This window comes from Curcuma longa, chromosome 16, assembly GCF_044706935.1.
Source record: "Curcuma longa cultivar G26 ecotype Majalengka, Jawa Barat chromosome 16, ITB_CL_G26_1.1, whole genome shotgun sequence".
Classification (NCBI taxonomy): domain Eukaryota; kingdom Viridiplantae; phylum Streptophyta; class Magnoliopsida; order Zingiberales; family Zingiberaceae; genus Curcuma; species Curcuma longa.
In genome coordinates, this window is record NC_133876.1 from 2521959 (window position 1) to 2539731 (window position 17773).

Genomic DNA, 17773 nt, shown 5'->3' on the forward strand with positions numbered 1-17773 from the left:
CTTGTTCTAGTAGTACTTTCTACTGACTTTTCTTCAATTAGTATCAGAATGCTCTGTAAATCTTCATTCACCAATAAATTTGTCATCCTTAATTATCAAAAAAATCTGACTTAGCTTCCAATCGAATTTAAAATATAGAACCTTTCTCGGTGCTCTGAAGTTCCTATCATGCTTAGAACATTCTTGTGTTTCTGTTATGCTTACTTTTCACCAAATTGAAGTCCAAGGTGTACTACTTTCAATATAGTAACTTGTGATGTTATAGACTTGTTCTTAGTAGGTGACTTCTACGCTATCTGCTCAAATTAGATATCGCCTAGCTATAGGATAAACCCTAGTAGGCAAGATGCATGTCCTGCACTACCTCAAGTTGACTTACAATAACACTAGTGCAAGTAGATGCCAAATTCTACTCAAGTGCAATGCAATCTTCCCTAGCCACACTATATGACATTATGCACGACACAAAATGCACATTCACATAAAACTTCCCAAAGCCTCAGCGGCCGACAAGGCTAGTTTGATCGGCCGGCCGACCGAATTAATCGACAGTAGGGAGAGGGGAGAGGAGAGGAGGGGAAAGAGGGAGGGGAGTGGAAAAAATGGCTGGGATCGGGATCAGGAGTGGTAAAATGACTCGGATCGAGAATGGAAATGAGGATTGGGTAAGAGTATAAATTAAGATTTTGGCGATGAATATAAATTTATTGTTAATTTCGTCGCTAATTTGACAATAAATCATGGGTTCGTCGTCGACGAATCACGGGTTCGCCACCAAGGAATCACGAGTGCGATGAAATTGATGATGAAAATAATTTTAGCGATGAATTTGACAACAAAATTTATTTATTGTTAATTTGGCGATTAAAAATTTTTATCGCAAATATCATCGTCAATTGATGACAAATCAAATATCGTCGCTAAGTTTGTTGCAGATTTACAATCAATTATTTTTGTCGTTAAAAATCATTGTTAATCAATCAATTTTTTTATGATGATGATGAGAACTTTTTAAATCTATAATATTTATGGAATAAAAAATTATATTTACTATGTAAACAATTAATATGCTACACATGATTCAAAAAAAAATTATCACAATATATTTAATGTTGTAATTGCTTCTTGCATGCATCTCAGTGCCAATCTTGAGAATTAAGCCATCAATATATTTAATTTCATGCTTTTCAAACACCCTAAAATTAAAAGAAAATTTATACGTTGGAAAGAAGCTGGATTGGAAATGTGATCTTATAAATATCGAGAGAAAGATAGTTGAAGACCACATCTCATAACAATAATGGAGAAGCAATCATTAACTTTTGTTGGTGATGAAGAAGCAAAAGTTCGTAAGTCATCAAAATTTCATCCAAGCGTTTGGGGTGATTATTTTATCCGAAACTCTTTGCTCTCTCATGCAGAGGTATGATCTATAACCTTCTCACATTTACTCAATGTTCCTCACGAAGTTTTTAAAATTTAAAATCTAATTAGTAGATATTGTTGGATGTGTATCTAATAATTTTGATTATGCAGGAGTCCACTCAATGGATGATAAAGAGAGTGGAAGAATTAAAGGTGCAAGTAAAAAGCATGTTCAAGGACACTGGTGACATATTGCAACTTATGAATTTGATTGACTCAATTCAAATGCTTGGATTGGACTACCATTTCGAAAATGAAATAGATAAAGCACTAAGATTGATCTACGAAGTTGATGATAAAAGTTATGGGCTTTATGAAACTTCTCTAAGATTTCGATTGCTTAGGCAATATGGATATCATGTAGCTTCAGGTAATGCTAAAAATGGGTTACAATTATTATGCCATATATACATATCTTAGAAAGTTAATAGGCTTTTATTATTGTAATATATTTGATTTTGATACAAAATTCTAATATGCTTGCTAGAAAATTTTAAATATTTATTATAATGAGAGAATGATGAACAAAGAGGTGCCAATGCATTCATATTGGTAAAAGGTAAATTGTTGCCAACGTCTAGGTTTAAGATTTATTTTAATTAAGATGAAAACCGTACATATTATTAGAAAGAGAAAGAGGGTAAAATTAGTTAAATAGTTTGCTATAGTATACTAAAACTAATAATTTTTATGAACACTTACTATTGATTTCTTATGCACTCTTGTAGATATTTTTAACAAGTTCAAAGATGACAATGGAAACTTTATATCTTCCTTGAATGGAGATGCCAAGGGATTATTAAGCTTATATAATGCGTCTTATCTTGGAACACATGGAGAGACAATACTTGATGAAGCCAAGGATTTTACAAAGCCTCAACTTGTATCCTTATTGAGTGAACTTGAACAATCTTTAGCCGCACAGGTCTCTCTTTTCCTTGAGTTACCACTATGTCGAAGAATCAAAATTCTCTTGGTGAGAAAATATATACTTATTTATCAAGAAGATGCAATGCGAAACAATGTCATATTAGAACTTGCAAAGTTGAATTTCAATTTACTACAGTCTCTTTATCAAGAGGAGCTGAAGAAAATTTCAATGTAAGTAAATTTGAATACTTCTTACCACTATTTTTCTAATGTTTTTGAACACACACCAACATTATAATAATAACATTTGCTCAAATATCTATTTGTAAATATAGTCAGACATTTAGAAGGAATTTAAAAATGGGCATTTTGCAGTTAATTGAAATTTTTTAGCACTTCTTATTTACAAGAATTTTAATTTTCATACATTATGTTAATTGGCTACTTCTATTTTCCTAATTATAAGTTTCTTTTGGATTTTATTTGTATTTGTCATTTAAACTAATTGTTTTACTTCTTTATATATACTTTTTGGTTTTCTATTATGCCATATTTCAAGATGGTGGAATGATTTAGCGCTTGCTAAATCTCTAAGTTTTACTCGTGATCGAGTTGTGGAAGGTTATTATTGGATTCTTACTATATATTTTGAGCCTCACCATTCTCGAGCACGAGTGATTTGCTCCAAAGTGATTTCTCTTCTATCAATTACGGATGATATATATGATAACTATGGCACTTTGGAAGAGTGTACACAATTAACTGAGGCAATCAAAAGGTTAGTTTCTCACATATCAAAATTCTAATAGTTTCTTTTTCCCTTTTATAGTGTTGTTGTATGGTATGTACACCTGAAGGACTAAAATATTGTAAAATGAATCCTACTTAAAAGGGAAGAAATAGTGTAAAATGACAAGTTACCATATTGATTCTTTTGTGAATATCATGATCACGTGTTTGCTCGTATTTTCTTACATTTAGGTGGAATCCTCAAGCTATTGATTGTTTACCAGAATACCTGAAAGATTATTATCTCAAGCTATTAAAAACTTTCGAAGAATTTGAAGAAGAGTTGGAACTCAATGAAAAGTATCGTATGCTATATCTTCAAGATGAAGTATGTTGATAAGGAAGCAATAATGACTTATGTAATCTTTAAACTTATAGACTAAGTTTGGTTTCTCTTGATTTACATAGATGAAGGCTCTAGTGATATCTTATCTTGAAGAAGCTAAGTGGGGAGTCGAGCGACATGTGCCATCACTTGACGAACATTTGCATAATTCGTTAATCTCCTCTGGGTGTTCTATAGTCTCTTGTGCTTCTTATATAGGTATGGGAGAAGTGGCAACAAAAGAGGTATTTGGCTGGCATTCAAGTTTTCCCAAGGCCGTAGAAGCTTGTTGTGTAATTGGTAGACTCTTGAATGATATAAGATCACATGAGGTAAGCATTTTAGACACTTCCTTTGATAGAATAGTTTAGCAACAATGTTTGACAATTTCACTTAAAACTTTTATAGTTGGAGAAAGGGAGAGACCATACTGCCTCTACAGTGGAAAGTTATATGAAGGAGCATGACACAAATGAAAAAGTTGCATGCGAGAAACTGCGAGAGATAGTAGAGAAAGCATGGAAGGATCTAAACAAAGAGTCTCTTAATCCAACAAAAGTACCTCAACTTATAATTGAAAGAATAGTCAACTTTTCAAGATCAATGGAAGAAATATACAAGTATAATGATATGTACACCAATTCTGACACTAAGATGAAAGATAATATCTCTTTGGTGTTAGTCGAATCTTTTCCTATATAAGAGTGTGACTACTTCAATAAGTAATAATGAGAAGAGCATGTTGAGGACTATTAGAGGCAACCATTACAGTGCGAGATGCTCAATACTCAGTCAATGTTTGAATAAAATAAACTCATATTTGGATGTTTTATGAAAAAGTTATTGATATGTATTGGTATCTTATGTATGTGATTTGCTTAATAAAATTTGCACTTTTGGTTAGGAGATATTAACAAAATTTCCAATTGACCCTAGTCACTAGTTTTTTTTCTTAATCAATAAGATTTGTAGAATAGTTACAAGAACTATTAGTATGGACCAAACTATGTTGTGTTGTTCTTATCCTATTGATTACAAAATTGACCTATGCTATGTCTTTCTTATCCTATTGATTTCTTTACCTTGAACATTTTAGCATAAAGGCATTTGGGATAGAATGTTGTAACGGATCAATCCATAAGATATTTGTAGTTTTGATCACTTTAGAAATATCATTTAATCAATCATTGTAAAGTCTTTTAAGTTAGAAATACCAAGGAAATGATCACCCATGCCAACTAAGTGAGACTTTGGCACAAGCCATTCATTCGACAACTTAAACAATCACATTGTTGACCCATTATTATTTGGTATGAGTAGGTGAAACTAAAGGCTCAAGCTCATCTATCTATCATGTTTTGTTAACAAAGGCCCTTAATATGATTCTTATAGTGAAAATACAACAACAAAGCATCATGTGCAGATAAATAAGTATTTCCTTAGCTTCTAATACACTTTGTTTTATCTTAAGAAAATCATATATTACAAAGTGAATAAATCTTGTTTGGATTTAAAATGAGCTTGAATCCAAATTAAATTGGATAAGTTGGAGTTGAACCAAATTAAATGATTTAGATACGTAAGGGTTGAATCAAATTAGATGATTTGAGTTTGGTTCAATTATATATTGTATATCATGGTTCACATGGTTTAGGAGGTTTACGGCTAAATTAGATAGGTTTGTTTCAATTAATTCTCAGTTCACATAGTTTAGGGTTTTCAAGGTGTTTATATATTTAAGGAGTTTAGGGTTAGGGTTTATTCCAAGTTGTTTTTTGTATCATCTTCCCTCCTATCCTTTCTCGCAATTTTGCCTAATAGATGCTGCTACTCTCTTTTTGGTGGAAGAAATTACTACACTATTCAGAAGTCATCGTCATGTTGGTTGAAGAAACACTTGCCATCTTCATTTATCCTAAATTGACTCCTTTTACTTCTGGAAGATAATATGGCATATGAGTATCAAGAATTGAAAAAAATTATTTGGTTTACCTCTTCTAAAGACAAAGTTATAAATTGTTAAGGGAGCATGAAGGTGCTTTGAGGTGAGTGATGAGGATGTGGATTTCTTCAATTGCTTGATTCTATTTGACATTTTCCTTGTGCTTACTTTAAATTAACAAATCATAATTATGAGACTAACTGAATATGTTGTTTTAAAGGGGAAAATTGCGAAAGAAGATATTGCATAATAAAAAATGAGGTTAATGATACATCTCTTGGGATGATTTAATTTATTTTAGAAGTCACTCTATACACTCTTGCCTTTGTTATCTATCTTTTGAAGTGCTTGTCATTTTATGATGTTCTTATTTCTTTATACTTATGTATCATTGTTGCTAAAAAAACATACTAGGCTTCATAAGAAATGAAAATCTTAAGAAAGTTCTTATTCTACTTCATAAGAGATGTTATCGCCTGAACTCTTTGTTTTGCTTGATTTGTGGCAAGATGAAGTTCTCTAACAGATTTTCCAAGCTAGGCTTTGGTGGTTGTAAAATTTCTCACTCCTATAGGATCAAACTCGACACTAGAGGGGGAGGGGGTGAATAGTATTATAAATTTTATGAGCTTTAAAGGATGAAAAATAGCTCTAAACCATATAGATATAGTAATACAGTGAAAATGGATAAGCAATTAAAGCAAGTATATGACTAACTTGATAATAATATTTTCTAAGTTAAGCATATAAGATTTCTATAATGATAAATCCCAGTCAGTCTCATGGACTCAATCCCTGGGGGTGACCGGTCCGGTCCCACGGAAGTTTCCTACCGACCACCAGGGTAAATCGGGGCGCATACGTCGGCCAATCCAGATGCCTAGCATCCTTTGATTTCATTCCCAAGATTTCTATAATATAAATTGTAAGGATGCGCGACATAAATAAATTGATTTTTATTATAATTAACTTCTTTCTAAAAAGGTTCTAGAGGTAGAGAAACTTTAAAAGGAATATAAAAATAAAGCACACAAGAATACAATAATTGTAACGCCTGAAAATTCTTAAAAATAATTTTAGAAATATTCTATGATTTTTCTAGAATTTTAGAATATTTTTCTAGAATTTTTGGATTAGAAAAAGTAGAAAAAAATATATCATGGCTAGGGTTCGAACCCAAAACCTGTAACAGTTAAAAGCCTTAAATGGATTGTGCCAGTCATGAGCCCCAGTAAGAGTTTCCTATTATAAAATGGGAAACAATTGTAATTATATGAGTTAAACGTCAAGTTAGACATGAAAAGATAATTTAGTATAAAAGGGGAAATTAGAGAGAGAAAACCTATTTTCTCTTCTTTTTTTCTTTGGTCGGCGGAAACAAGAAGAAAACTGAAGTTTTCTTATTCCCTCTCCGAGTTTTTCCCCTTCCCTCTTCTTCCTTGTGGTGGCCGGCCAAGAGAAGGCTTCCGGAGAGATTCTTCTACGAGGACGCTCCTCTCCGCGAGAAGAACGTGTAGGCGTAGGAAGATCGCCGAGAAGATCTTCTTCTCCGAAACCTTAACGGAAGAATCGTAAGGAAATTTAGTGCAGGATGTGTAACGACCCACCCTCCTTACTACTCTTTAAGGGCGGCGCTACTTAATTACTAACTTTACTTACTAATGTTAGTTATGTTAATATGACAGTACTTAAAGTTTTCAAGGTGTGAATAAAATCCAAACATGCAACTAAGTAGTAGCTAAAGCATATCAGTACAAAAGCATGCTATGGATCATCATGAATTTCTTCTATAAAAGAACTAACATACATGGCAACTGTTATAAAAAGAATTCCCAGAAGGATTAAATTCCAGCATTACCGAGAGCATTTCAGCAATATTAGAATAAAGCAAATAATCTATCTACTATATCCTAGTAACAAGAAATAACATGTACAACCTCTAGATTCTTCTAACAATTCAAAGCAGAAGAAAGAATAAATTAACATCCATTTAAATTCTTAGCAAGGTCCTCGAAGCTTCCATTCTCAACATCACACACCCATCATCTCCTTGTCGCCTTCCTTCATATAAGCTTTCCTTTTCCTTTATCTGCAGTAGGAGGAAATGCAACTATAAGCCAATGCTTAGTAAGCGCTATCTAACTCACAAAACACATAAATGCATATATATATGAGAATAAAACCGCATGCTCAAAGAATATAGCAATTAAACTAAATCTTGCATTTCTAAAAGGAACAAACAGTTCTAACTTGCTAAACTCGGAAATAAAGAAGCTAAACTTGCTGAATTGAACTTTAATGATACTTGCTTCGTTAGTCCAAATACGTATAGTTTAATACTTCAAAATAATAATAATCTTCTCTTGGGCCCAGGCTTAGTACCAAAGCGCGCTCCCTAATAGAAACTGAGGTAGCTAGCCACCAGTCCTACGAGGGTAAAGACCTTGGTCTTACCAGGGCCAAGACCTCGGAATTGGTCACCTGGATTTATTTAACGACAACCTCGGAAGTCGGGTACTAGCCTCTTAAAATAAAATACTTATTATCTTTTTAATACTTCTAATATAAAATACCTCGGCATTTCTTCGAGCACTTGGCGTGCTGCGGATCCAAATTCTAGAACTTGGGATCCTACAAAGACCTTGGTCTTGCTTTGTTTACAGCTACTCATAACCCCCTAACAGGATTTAATAAGACACTAACAACCTTCTACTCATGTGAGTTTAAAACAATTTAAGCCTATCCAGCTGAAAATTGAAAGCTACAGATTCATGATTTGGAGCAACTGAACTAGAATTAGCTACAATGCATGCTACAAAAAAATCCGGAACAAATACGAAACTATACATACTCCTTGATATTGTTTTCATGCTTCTACTAACCCTTAAAACTTTTAAGCATATGATTTTTTTTGTGTTTACACTACAACATTATGCAAGCATAAATATATAAATAGGCTGTAGTTGATCATGCTCAAGGAGATAGCAGAGAAAACAAATATGCACTGTAAGAAAAAGATTCGGCCATGCCAAACTCACATGCTAAGTTACTGGCTTCTCATGCTAGATAAGGTAGCAAGGAAAATCAAACCAAAATGCTAACTAACAGGGGCTGGTCTTGCTTAGAGAAGAGAAACCTTACAACATGCTTCCGAAAATTCAGAGAAGGAAAACGAAATCGCGGAACTACTCCTACTGCAGGTGAGTAGCAACTTACCTTGCGTTCTTGGACTTACAGCCGACGGAGACGACCTCTATGGTTTCAGAAAGGTTGCTGCTTCGGCGATCCCTTAACGTCTGGGTGTTCCCCTCGACGAGGAGATCACAAAACTGTGCCGATCCCTCAGAAACAGCCCTCAGTCGGCAGTCGGAGGAGAGCCCTAACGGCGGCTTCGTTTTCGTCCGAACAGGAAAAAACGCAGGCGCGCGGCGAGGAGAGGAGTTAGGGTTTGGGGAAAAATACAATCGATTCTCTAACTTAACCTCTTTTATACCCGTAATTATTTTCGGTTCCTAAAATCGCTTAATCAATATTTCGTTCCCTATTTGTTCATGAAACATTTGTTGGATTCTTGGCTAGCAGAAACAAGTTAAGGCGCCCCTTGGTTAGGGGTCTTGGGTTCGAGCCTTGGCTCGGCCTCTTTTTGTAGCGATTTTGTTTCTTTTTGTAAAAATACCAAACGACCTCCAAAAATTACATAAAAATACTCTAAAAATTTCTAAAAATCTTTAGAATATTTCTATGGCATTTCTAAATATTTTTAAGCACTTTAAGGACTCGAAATAAGGAAATTTGGGATGTTACAATCCCCCATACCTTATAAAAAGTTCGTCCTCGAACTTAGAACAATTCTGGATATTTCTGTCTCATACTGTCCTCACGCTCCCAAGTAACTTCCTCGTGTTTCTGGTTCTGCCAGATGACCTTCACTAGTGGCACTTCTTTGTTTCTCAGTCTCTTAACTGCTCTGTCCACTATCTGTGTAGGTCTGCTCTCGTAGCTAAGATCTTCCTGAATCTGTACTGTCTGAGGTTGAATCACTTGGCTAGGGTCGTGGAGGCACTTCTTTAGCATGGAGACATGAAATACATTGTGTATTGCTGACATGTCTTGTGGTAAGTCCAGCTTGTAAGCTACCTTCCCAATCCTCTCTGTAATCAGATAGGGTCCTACGTAGCGAGGACTTAGCTCCCTTTTTGCCAAATCTCATCACTCCCTTCATAGGAGCGGAGCGACTTTGAGGAAGACTGAATCCCCTACTTGGAATTCAAGTGGCCTACGGCGTGTGTCAGCATAACTTTTTTGTCTACTCTGGGCAGTCTCAATTCTCTGTCTGATCTTCTGGATAGCCTGAGTGGTCTCATCTATCATCTCAGTCTGAATGCCCAGCTCTACTTCCATTTCTTTCTTTTCACCCGCTTCTTGCCAGCAGATGGGTGATCTGCACTTCCTGCCGTATAGCGCTTCGTAAGGTGCCATCTTGATAGTGGCTTGATAGCTATTGTTGTAGGCGAATTCAGCTAAGCACAGAAACTTGCACCAACTTCCCTTGAAATCTAATGCACAAGCCCTGAGCATATCTTCTAAAATCTGATTTACTCGTTCCGTCTGTCCATCAGTCTGAGGATGGAAGGCTGTGCTGAACTTGAGTTTGGTGCCTAATGCATTTTGAACACACTCCCAGAAATGAGAGGTGAAGCGCCCATCTCTATCCGAAACAATAGACTTCGGAACTCCATGAAGTCTGATTATTTCCTTAACATATAGCTGTGCCAACTGCTCTATAGAGTGGGACACCTTGATAGCTAGAAAATGGGCAGACTTGGTCAATCTGTCCACTATCACCCATATTGCATCATATCCATTGGTGGTTCTTGGAAGGCCTGTAATAAAGTCCATGGATATTTCCTCCCATTTCCACTCTGGTATTGGGAGGGGCTGTAGGACTCCTCCTGGTCTCTGGTGCTCTGCTTTGACTCTCTGGCACGTCAGGCAGGTACTGACATACTTAACAACGTCTCTTTTGAGTCCAGACCACCAGAATCTCTGTTTCACGTCCTGATACATCTTGGTGGAACCAGGATGCATGGAGTAAGGCGTATTATGGGCTTCTTCTAAAATCTTCTTTCTCAGTTCCTCATCATTGGGGACACAAAGGCGGTTCCCCTGATAAAGGATTCCACTGTCTGATACTCGAAACTCTGACTTGTCTTCTTTTTGTATCCCTTGCTTGATCTTCTGGATATCTGGATCTTCACTTTGCTTTCTCTGTATATCCTCAAGCAGGGTTGACTCTAAGGTCAATGCAGAGAGTTGTCCATAAATAATTTCAACTCCAAAATCAGACAATTCCTTCTGCAGTGGCAGTGCTAATGATGACAAAGACATCAGGGTTGCTGTAACGACCCGACCTCTCATGCTTACTTACAAGGCCGGATTCGTTACTTATATACATACATAAACTACAGCGGAAGGCTTACTAGGGTGGCAAGAACTGTCTAGAATAAAATTTTCCTTTGAAACCTAACTTAATCCGTGTTTTGGGGTTGGAAGCTGGCACGGCCGTGCTGTTCAGCACGGCCTGGCCGTGTCAGACTCTGGACGTACGGCACGCCCACGCCGAGAGACCACTTGGCACGGCCGTGCTGTTCAGCACGGCCTGGCCGTGTCGGTCTCTGGACGCCGAAGGCCTGCCTGGCACGGCCGTGCCTGTTGACACGGGCAGGCCGTGTCAGACGCTGGACGCCGACGGTGTCCAACCAATTCGCAGCAATATATGTCCCCCTGTTCTAACATACATCACAAATATACTACTACGTCTAAACATAAATCTTGGCATAGCATGAAGGTTCTATAAGGCATTATCATAGTCTAAAACATGTTCGAAATTCATAAATGGTTAACTACCAAGTCAAATTAGATCTGATCTAAACATGTTCAGGAATTCTAAACTTTTAACCACAAGTCAAATTAGATCGTAGTTCCAGTTCCTTTAGCCCACACACATCTTTGCTTTTGCATTGATCTTCCAGCCTCCACCAGTTCATCAATCTCTTTTTCCCTTACCTTTATCTGCAGTATAGGGAAAAATAGAATCTGTAAGCTAAAAGCTTAGTAAGAAACATTCTACCTCACTAAAACATGTACGATGCAAATGTTTTGAAAACATGCTTCTTGAAAACATATGTGAACAGGAATTACATGGCATAGCATCGCATAAAGCATGAAGCTGAAAACTGAACATAAGCATGTATCAAAAACCAAACATAACATGGATCATACTGAGTACAAATAACAATATAGCATGAACTGAGGTCTGAGCTAAATTATCTAAACTTAGCCATTCTTGTACCTATATTGTGTTCACCTAGCTAGTCTGTAAACCTGAAACCATATACATACTAGGTGAAATTATTTATATCATGATCTTGCTTTGGGCCCGGCACTGTACCGTGATATAAGCATGCTATGGGCGACTGCGGGAGCCCCTCCCGGGATGACTGAGGGAATCCAACCCTTACTAGGTTATCTGAACCTAGCTTACTAGGTTATCTGAACCTAGGGACCGACTGCGGGAGTCCAGCCCGGGATGACTGCGGGAATCCAACCCGTTGGATCAAAGATCCTGTACAGTGCCAAAAATGTATTTCTTTACTTGTTCGAATTTCTTGTTTTCGTAAGGGTTATCTGAACCCGTGCTAGGTTGTCTGAACCTAGAGGCTACTATGGGAGCCTACCCAATGGACCGTAGTCCCCTATAACTGAAGTAGGACTACGTAGCATGTTCTAAGGTGCTTAAAAGTGTCTAAGACATTTTATCGAACACGTGGCGTGCACTAAGGCACATCCCAATACATGGATTCATACATATCATGTTATCTAACAATCGAAAAACATAAAACGGAGCCCTATACTGCAGGTGAGGAGTTTCTTACTTGTTTCGCTAAATTCCCTTACGATTTAACCGTGGGGTTTTCCGGAAACGAAGGCCGTTGGACGATTTGCTTGCGTCGATGAGTTCCTCTCGCGGAGACGGGTGCTCTCGTACTGGAATCTTCGTCGGAGGTTGTCCCGTTGGCCCTTGGTGTTCCCTTGGTGTTCGGCGTGAAGAGGAGGGAGAGAGAGAGCCGGCGGTTGCAAGGAGGAAGAGGAGAAATTCGTGACTCAAAAATAATCCCTAATTCCCACTTAAGTTGTCTATTTATATCAAGGGGTAAATAGGTCCCAACTCGTCTATAAATATATTCGGATCTCTTCCCTTTCAGCAGCCGCTGCTGGCACAACTGGTTCCCTCTATTCTGCTTAAATCATAGGTCTCGGGTTCAATTCCCCGCAGACCACTTAAGCGACTTATTTCTTTTTGCTACTTCCGATACTCTAAAAATTCCATAAAAATATGCATAAATTCCAGAAAATTCATATCATATTTCTAGAATTAAATTGAGAATTTTCGGGCGTTACAAGAAAAATCGGATCTATGAAAATAATATTTTTATCTATTTTTAAAATTTAAATTTGAATTTTGAATTAAAAAATTATGAAAATTTGAAACAATATTTAAAAAATTTTGTAAAATTCTCAGTGGATGAACAACATAATTATGCATCGAGTAAAAATAGAAACACAATTTTTTATCACTAAAAAATTAATCAAACTAAATTTTCTAAGATAATAAGAAAATAATGTTAATTAAGTAAAAAAGGAAAAAAATATTAATCAGTGCATTCATATGTAATAACACAAAAAAAGATCAGTTTAAAACAGATTTGGGAACCCAAAATAAGTTCCTATCTACTGGATTGATTAAAAATCTTGGAGGAATATAATTTTTGGATACTTTTCTAAGTTGACCCTTGTGATTTTTAATATACCAGTTCAAATTATCAGGATAACTATTTTTCTTTTGATGTAAGCATGAAATATCAAGTTCTAATTTTTTAATTAAGTTTTTCAAGTTATCATTTTCATTCTTCAAAATATTAGAGTTATCAGAAGAAGATGCAAGGGTTAGTTCATTTTTTAATTGTGAATTTTCTTTTTCTAATTTATAGTTAGCCTTGAGCATTGCTTTTATTCCAGCGTATAACTGATCGTGAGGGAGAAAACATACCTCACTTACCGGGTCGATTTCGAAAAGAGAGGCTCCCCCTTCATCGGGACTTTCTTCTGATGTTGCTCCCCCTTCATCAGTACTCTCTTCTTGATGACTTGCCATTAACACAAGTCCGGCGTACTCCTGAGTTTCTGATTCGTCAGATGAGGTCTCATCCCAAGTGGCTTTCAATGCCTTCTTCTTTTTGGGCTGGTTCTTGAGTTTGGGGCACTGGTCTTTTACATGTCCCTCTTCGTTGCAGTTATAGCATCGGACAGTACGTTTCTTTGGAGATCGCCTTGCTTTTCTGCATTCTCGAAAACTTGTTAGCTTTAAAAAAACTTTTAAAGTTTCTTACCATTTGTGTTGTCTCTTCGTCGTCCGTCGAGGATTCTGATCCTTTTTCTGTTCTCCTTGTGTTTAGGGCAATATTGCCTATTTTTCTAGATCCTGCACACCGATACTCATGTAATTCAAAAATAGAAAACATTTCATCTAGCATACTTACCTCTAAATCCTTGGAAATATAATAGGCGTCGACGATTGTACTCCACTCCTGGGTTCTCGGGAAGGCATTGAGGGCGTATCGAATAGAATCGCGATTACTTACCGATTCGCCGAGTTGGGTGAGTCCGGAGATTAGCTCCTTAATTTTGGCGTGAAGTTCTGCCACCGTTTCTCCTTCCATCATTCGTAGATTTGTCAGCTGATTCCGTAGAAGGTCCTTCCTCGCTGACTTGGCTTCTGAGGTACCCTCATGAAGTTCTAAGAACTTCTCCCACAGTTCTTTCGCGGAGTGGTAGGTGCCGATTCGATTTACTTCTTGAGTAAGTAAAACCATTAGTAGATGGAACTCAGCCTTACTATTGGCGACGGACTCAGATTGCTCCTTTTTATTCCATAAACATTCTTCTTTTTCATCCCCGTTCGTATCTTTTGGAACTGCAAAACCATATTTAATAGATAATAATATATCAAAATCGGTACGAAAAAATACCTCCATTTTCTTTTTCCAGACGATGAAATCCCCTTCGAATTTGGGTGGATGTGTAGGGATCTATATGCGCAAAAAACCGATTAAACCGCATATAACGCAGCGGAAAACAGGATCCCTCCAGAAGATCCATGCAAAAAATATACTCGTTTGACGATTCTACCTACTAGAATCGAGTTTACCTTCGATGCGTGCCCTTCGCAATCCCGACAGCAACTCTTTGCCTTCAAGGTCGACGGATCTCAGCACGATCAGTGTGTTCGCGCCTCCACGGTATCCACACGAACACTGAGATGGAGAAGAACCAAACTGTGGTGCTAGCCACAATAGGAGGTTCGACCAAAGGTGGAAGAGAAGAAGAAGAGGGAGAGCAAGAGCATCCAACAACCCTTCATCAAGAGCCTCTCACCCCTTTTTATATCCCACCATGAGATATGAAGGTTTTGTCTTTTAGTGATCTAAGGAATTAATATTTTATTAATTTAGGTCTTTCTGGGTGAAGAAGTACTTCAAGCTCTGATGGTCTGTGAAGATTCTGCACTGAACTCCATACAAATAATGTCGCCAGAGCTTTAGTGCAAAGACCACAGCTGCCAGCTCAAGATCATGAGTGGGGTAGTTCTTCTCATAGTCTTTGAGTTGTCTGGAAGCATAAGCTATAACTTTCCCTTCTTGCATGAGTACAGCTCCAAGGCCCATCTTGGAAGCGTCACTGTAGATGTCAAAACTTTTGTCACTCTCTGGAACAGTCAGAACGGGAGCACTAGTCAGTCTTTTCTTCAGCTCTAGAAAACTGTGCTCGCACTTATCTGACCACTCAAACTTCTTATTCTTTTTGGTCAGGGCTGTAAGTGGAGAGGCTATCCTGGAAAAGTCCTCCACGAATTTTCTGTAATATCCTGCTAAACCAAGGAAACTTCTGATCTCACTGGCGTTCTTGGGTCTACGCCAGTTGCTGACTGCCTCTATCTTGGCAGGATCCACTTTGATGCCTTCCTTTGAGATGACGTGACCTAAGAATGCTACTTGGTCTAACCAGAACTCACACTTTGAGAATTTTGCATAGAGCTGTTTCTGCTGAAGAATCTGTAGCACTATCCTCAAGTGTGTAGCATGGTCCTCTGGAGTTCGTGAATATATCAGAATATCATCGATAAACACAATCACGAATTTATCTAGATATTCTCTGAAGACATGATTCATCAGCTCCATGAAGACTGCTGGGGCATTGGTCACTCCAAATGGCATCACTACAAATTCATAGTGACCATACCTCGTTCTGAACGCTGTTTTGGGTATGTCACTTTCTTTGACTTTCAGCTGATGATACCCAGAGCGCAAATCTATCTTCGAGAAAACTGCGGCCCCTCTTAGCTGATCAAAGAGATCATCTATTCTGGGAAGAGGGTACTTGTTCTTGATTGTCACTTTGTTCAGCGCTCTATAATCTATGCACATCCGCATAGATCCGTCTTTCTTCTTGACGAACAACACTGGAGCTCCCCATGGTGAATGACTAGGGCGGATGAGACCTTTGTCAAGTAGCTCCTGTAGTTGTTCTTGTAACTCTTTCAACTCTGCTGGAGACATCCGGTATGGAGCTTTTGAAATTGGACCGGTACCAGGAACCAATTCAATTTCAAACTCCACTTCTCTGTTGGGAGGTAGTCCAGGTAGCTCTTCTGGGAATACCTCTGGGTACTCACAGACTACTCGAACATCCTCCTGCTTGAGTCCTTCTTGTTCTTCTGTGTTCACAATATATGCAAGAAAACCAGCGCACCCTTTTTCTAACATCTGGTGAGCTGTTAGAGAAGAGAGAAGTTTCTGGGTCTTCCTCTTTGGCACTCCTGTGAACTTAAAGGACGGTTCTCCTTCTGGGCTGAAAATCACTTTTCTTCTGCGGCAGTCCACTGAAGCACTATACTTGCTGAGGAAATCCATGCCCAGAATGACATCGAAATCCTGCATCGCAAGGACTACTAAATCCACATATAGCTCGCGGTCTGAAATTCTAACTGGTACAGCCCGAAGCCACTGGTTGGACTCCATGACTTCCCCAGAGGGTAGGGTCGTCAAGAACTTGGAGTTCATGCTTTCTGTAGGCACCTGCAATTCCTTGGAAAAGGGTACTGATACAAAAGAATGGGTCGCCCCAGTATCAAATAGTGCAGTAGCTAAATGCTGAAAAATAACTACTTGACCTGTTACGACCGTGGAGGCACTAGCAGCATCCTCTTTAGTGAGGGAGAATACTCTGGCACTGGCTGGATCTGGTGGGGCTTCCAACCTTCCTTGACTAAGCTGGGGTCCTCCCAGAGCTGCAGGCATGTAGTGTAACTGAGGCTTGCCTCCATATGGCACTGGCTGCGGCTGAGGTGCTTTAAGCTTGTTAGGACATTCTTTAGCCATGTGTCCTTCCTGCCCACACGAATAACATCCAGTCTTACCCAAAAGACAGGCTCCTGGATGTGTTCTCCCACATTTCGGACAAGGAAGGAACTTGGTCTGCTTGTTTGCTGGTCCTCCCTTTGGTTACTTCCTGAGTTCCACTGCTTTCTCTTGTGACCCTTGTCCTTCCAGTTCTGCTTACTTGATTGGGGTTTCTGACCCCCTGCTGCCTTGTCTTCTGTCTTAACTGGCTTGAGCTGTGTCTGTTGTGCCTTGATACTGTTCAGATAGTGCTCAGCGATTAATGCACTACTGACCAGTTCTTCGCCAGTCTGTGGTCGGTGAGTTCCACTACTCACATTAAGTGCTATCTCTGGTCTCAGCATTCTGAGCATCAGTCTGACTCGCTCCTTCTCTGTACTTACTAGCTCTGGGCAGAGACGAGCTAGCCTGTTGAACCTTCTGACTGCTTCTTCCACCGACAGGTCACCTTGTCTGAACTCCATAAATTCCTCATAGTGTTTGTTGGTGATCCGTTGACGGAAGAATTCTTCATAAAACTCTGTCTCAAAGTCAGCCCAGCTCATCTGGTTGGCTGCTCTCTTGCTCTTTATCCTCTCCCACCACATACGAGCATCTCCAGTCAGGCAGAAAGAGGCACACTTGACCTTCTCGACTTCTGGCCAGTCAAGAAGCTCCATCGTGCTCTCTAGTGTCTTGAACCAAGCCTGGGCATCCCAGGGCTCAGTCGTGCCTGAGAAGCTTTCTGGCTTCAACTTCAGCCACTGTATGAGATATGCTTCTTGTCTTTTAGGTGCTGTGGCGACTTCCTGAGCAGCTGGTGGGACCTCAGTTACCACTGGAGCCTCCACATTTCTGGTTGGGGGAGTAGGAGGAACTGGCTGCTGATTGGCCATCAGATTGGCAATCACTTGTTGTTGCTCT

At 38.5% G+C, this 17773-nt stretch overlaps 1 protein-coding gene and 1 long non-coding RNA gene across 2 annotated transcripts; one reads left to right on the forward strand and one right to left on the reverse strand.

The window, feature by feature from the left end:
- The first annotated feature begins 1300 nt into the window (after positions 1-1300).
- LOC141847455 (beta-eudesmol synthase) lies at positions 1301-4111 on the forward strand. Its single transcript, XM_074735501.1, has 7 exons — positions 1301-1423; positions 1537-1795; positions 2154-2526; positions 2855-3073; positions 3277-3412; positions 3493-3741; positions 3818-4111. Exons 1-7 carry the CDS (start codon positions 1301-1303, stop codon positions 4109-4111), a joined length of 1653 nt encoding a protein of 550 aa, XP_074591602.1.
- Positions 4112-11218: 7107 nt separating this feature from the next.
- On the reverse strand, positions 11219-12464 carry LOC141848126 (uncharacterized). The gene is made up of 2 exons (XR_012603469.1): positions 12287-12464; positions 11219-11423 (listed from the first exon to the last, which is right to left on the reverse strand). It is a non-coding gene; the product is annotated as an uncharacterized LOC141848126 (long non-coding RNA).
- Between the last annotated feature and the right edge of the window lie 5309 nt (positions 12465-17773).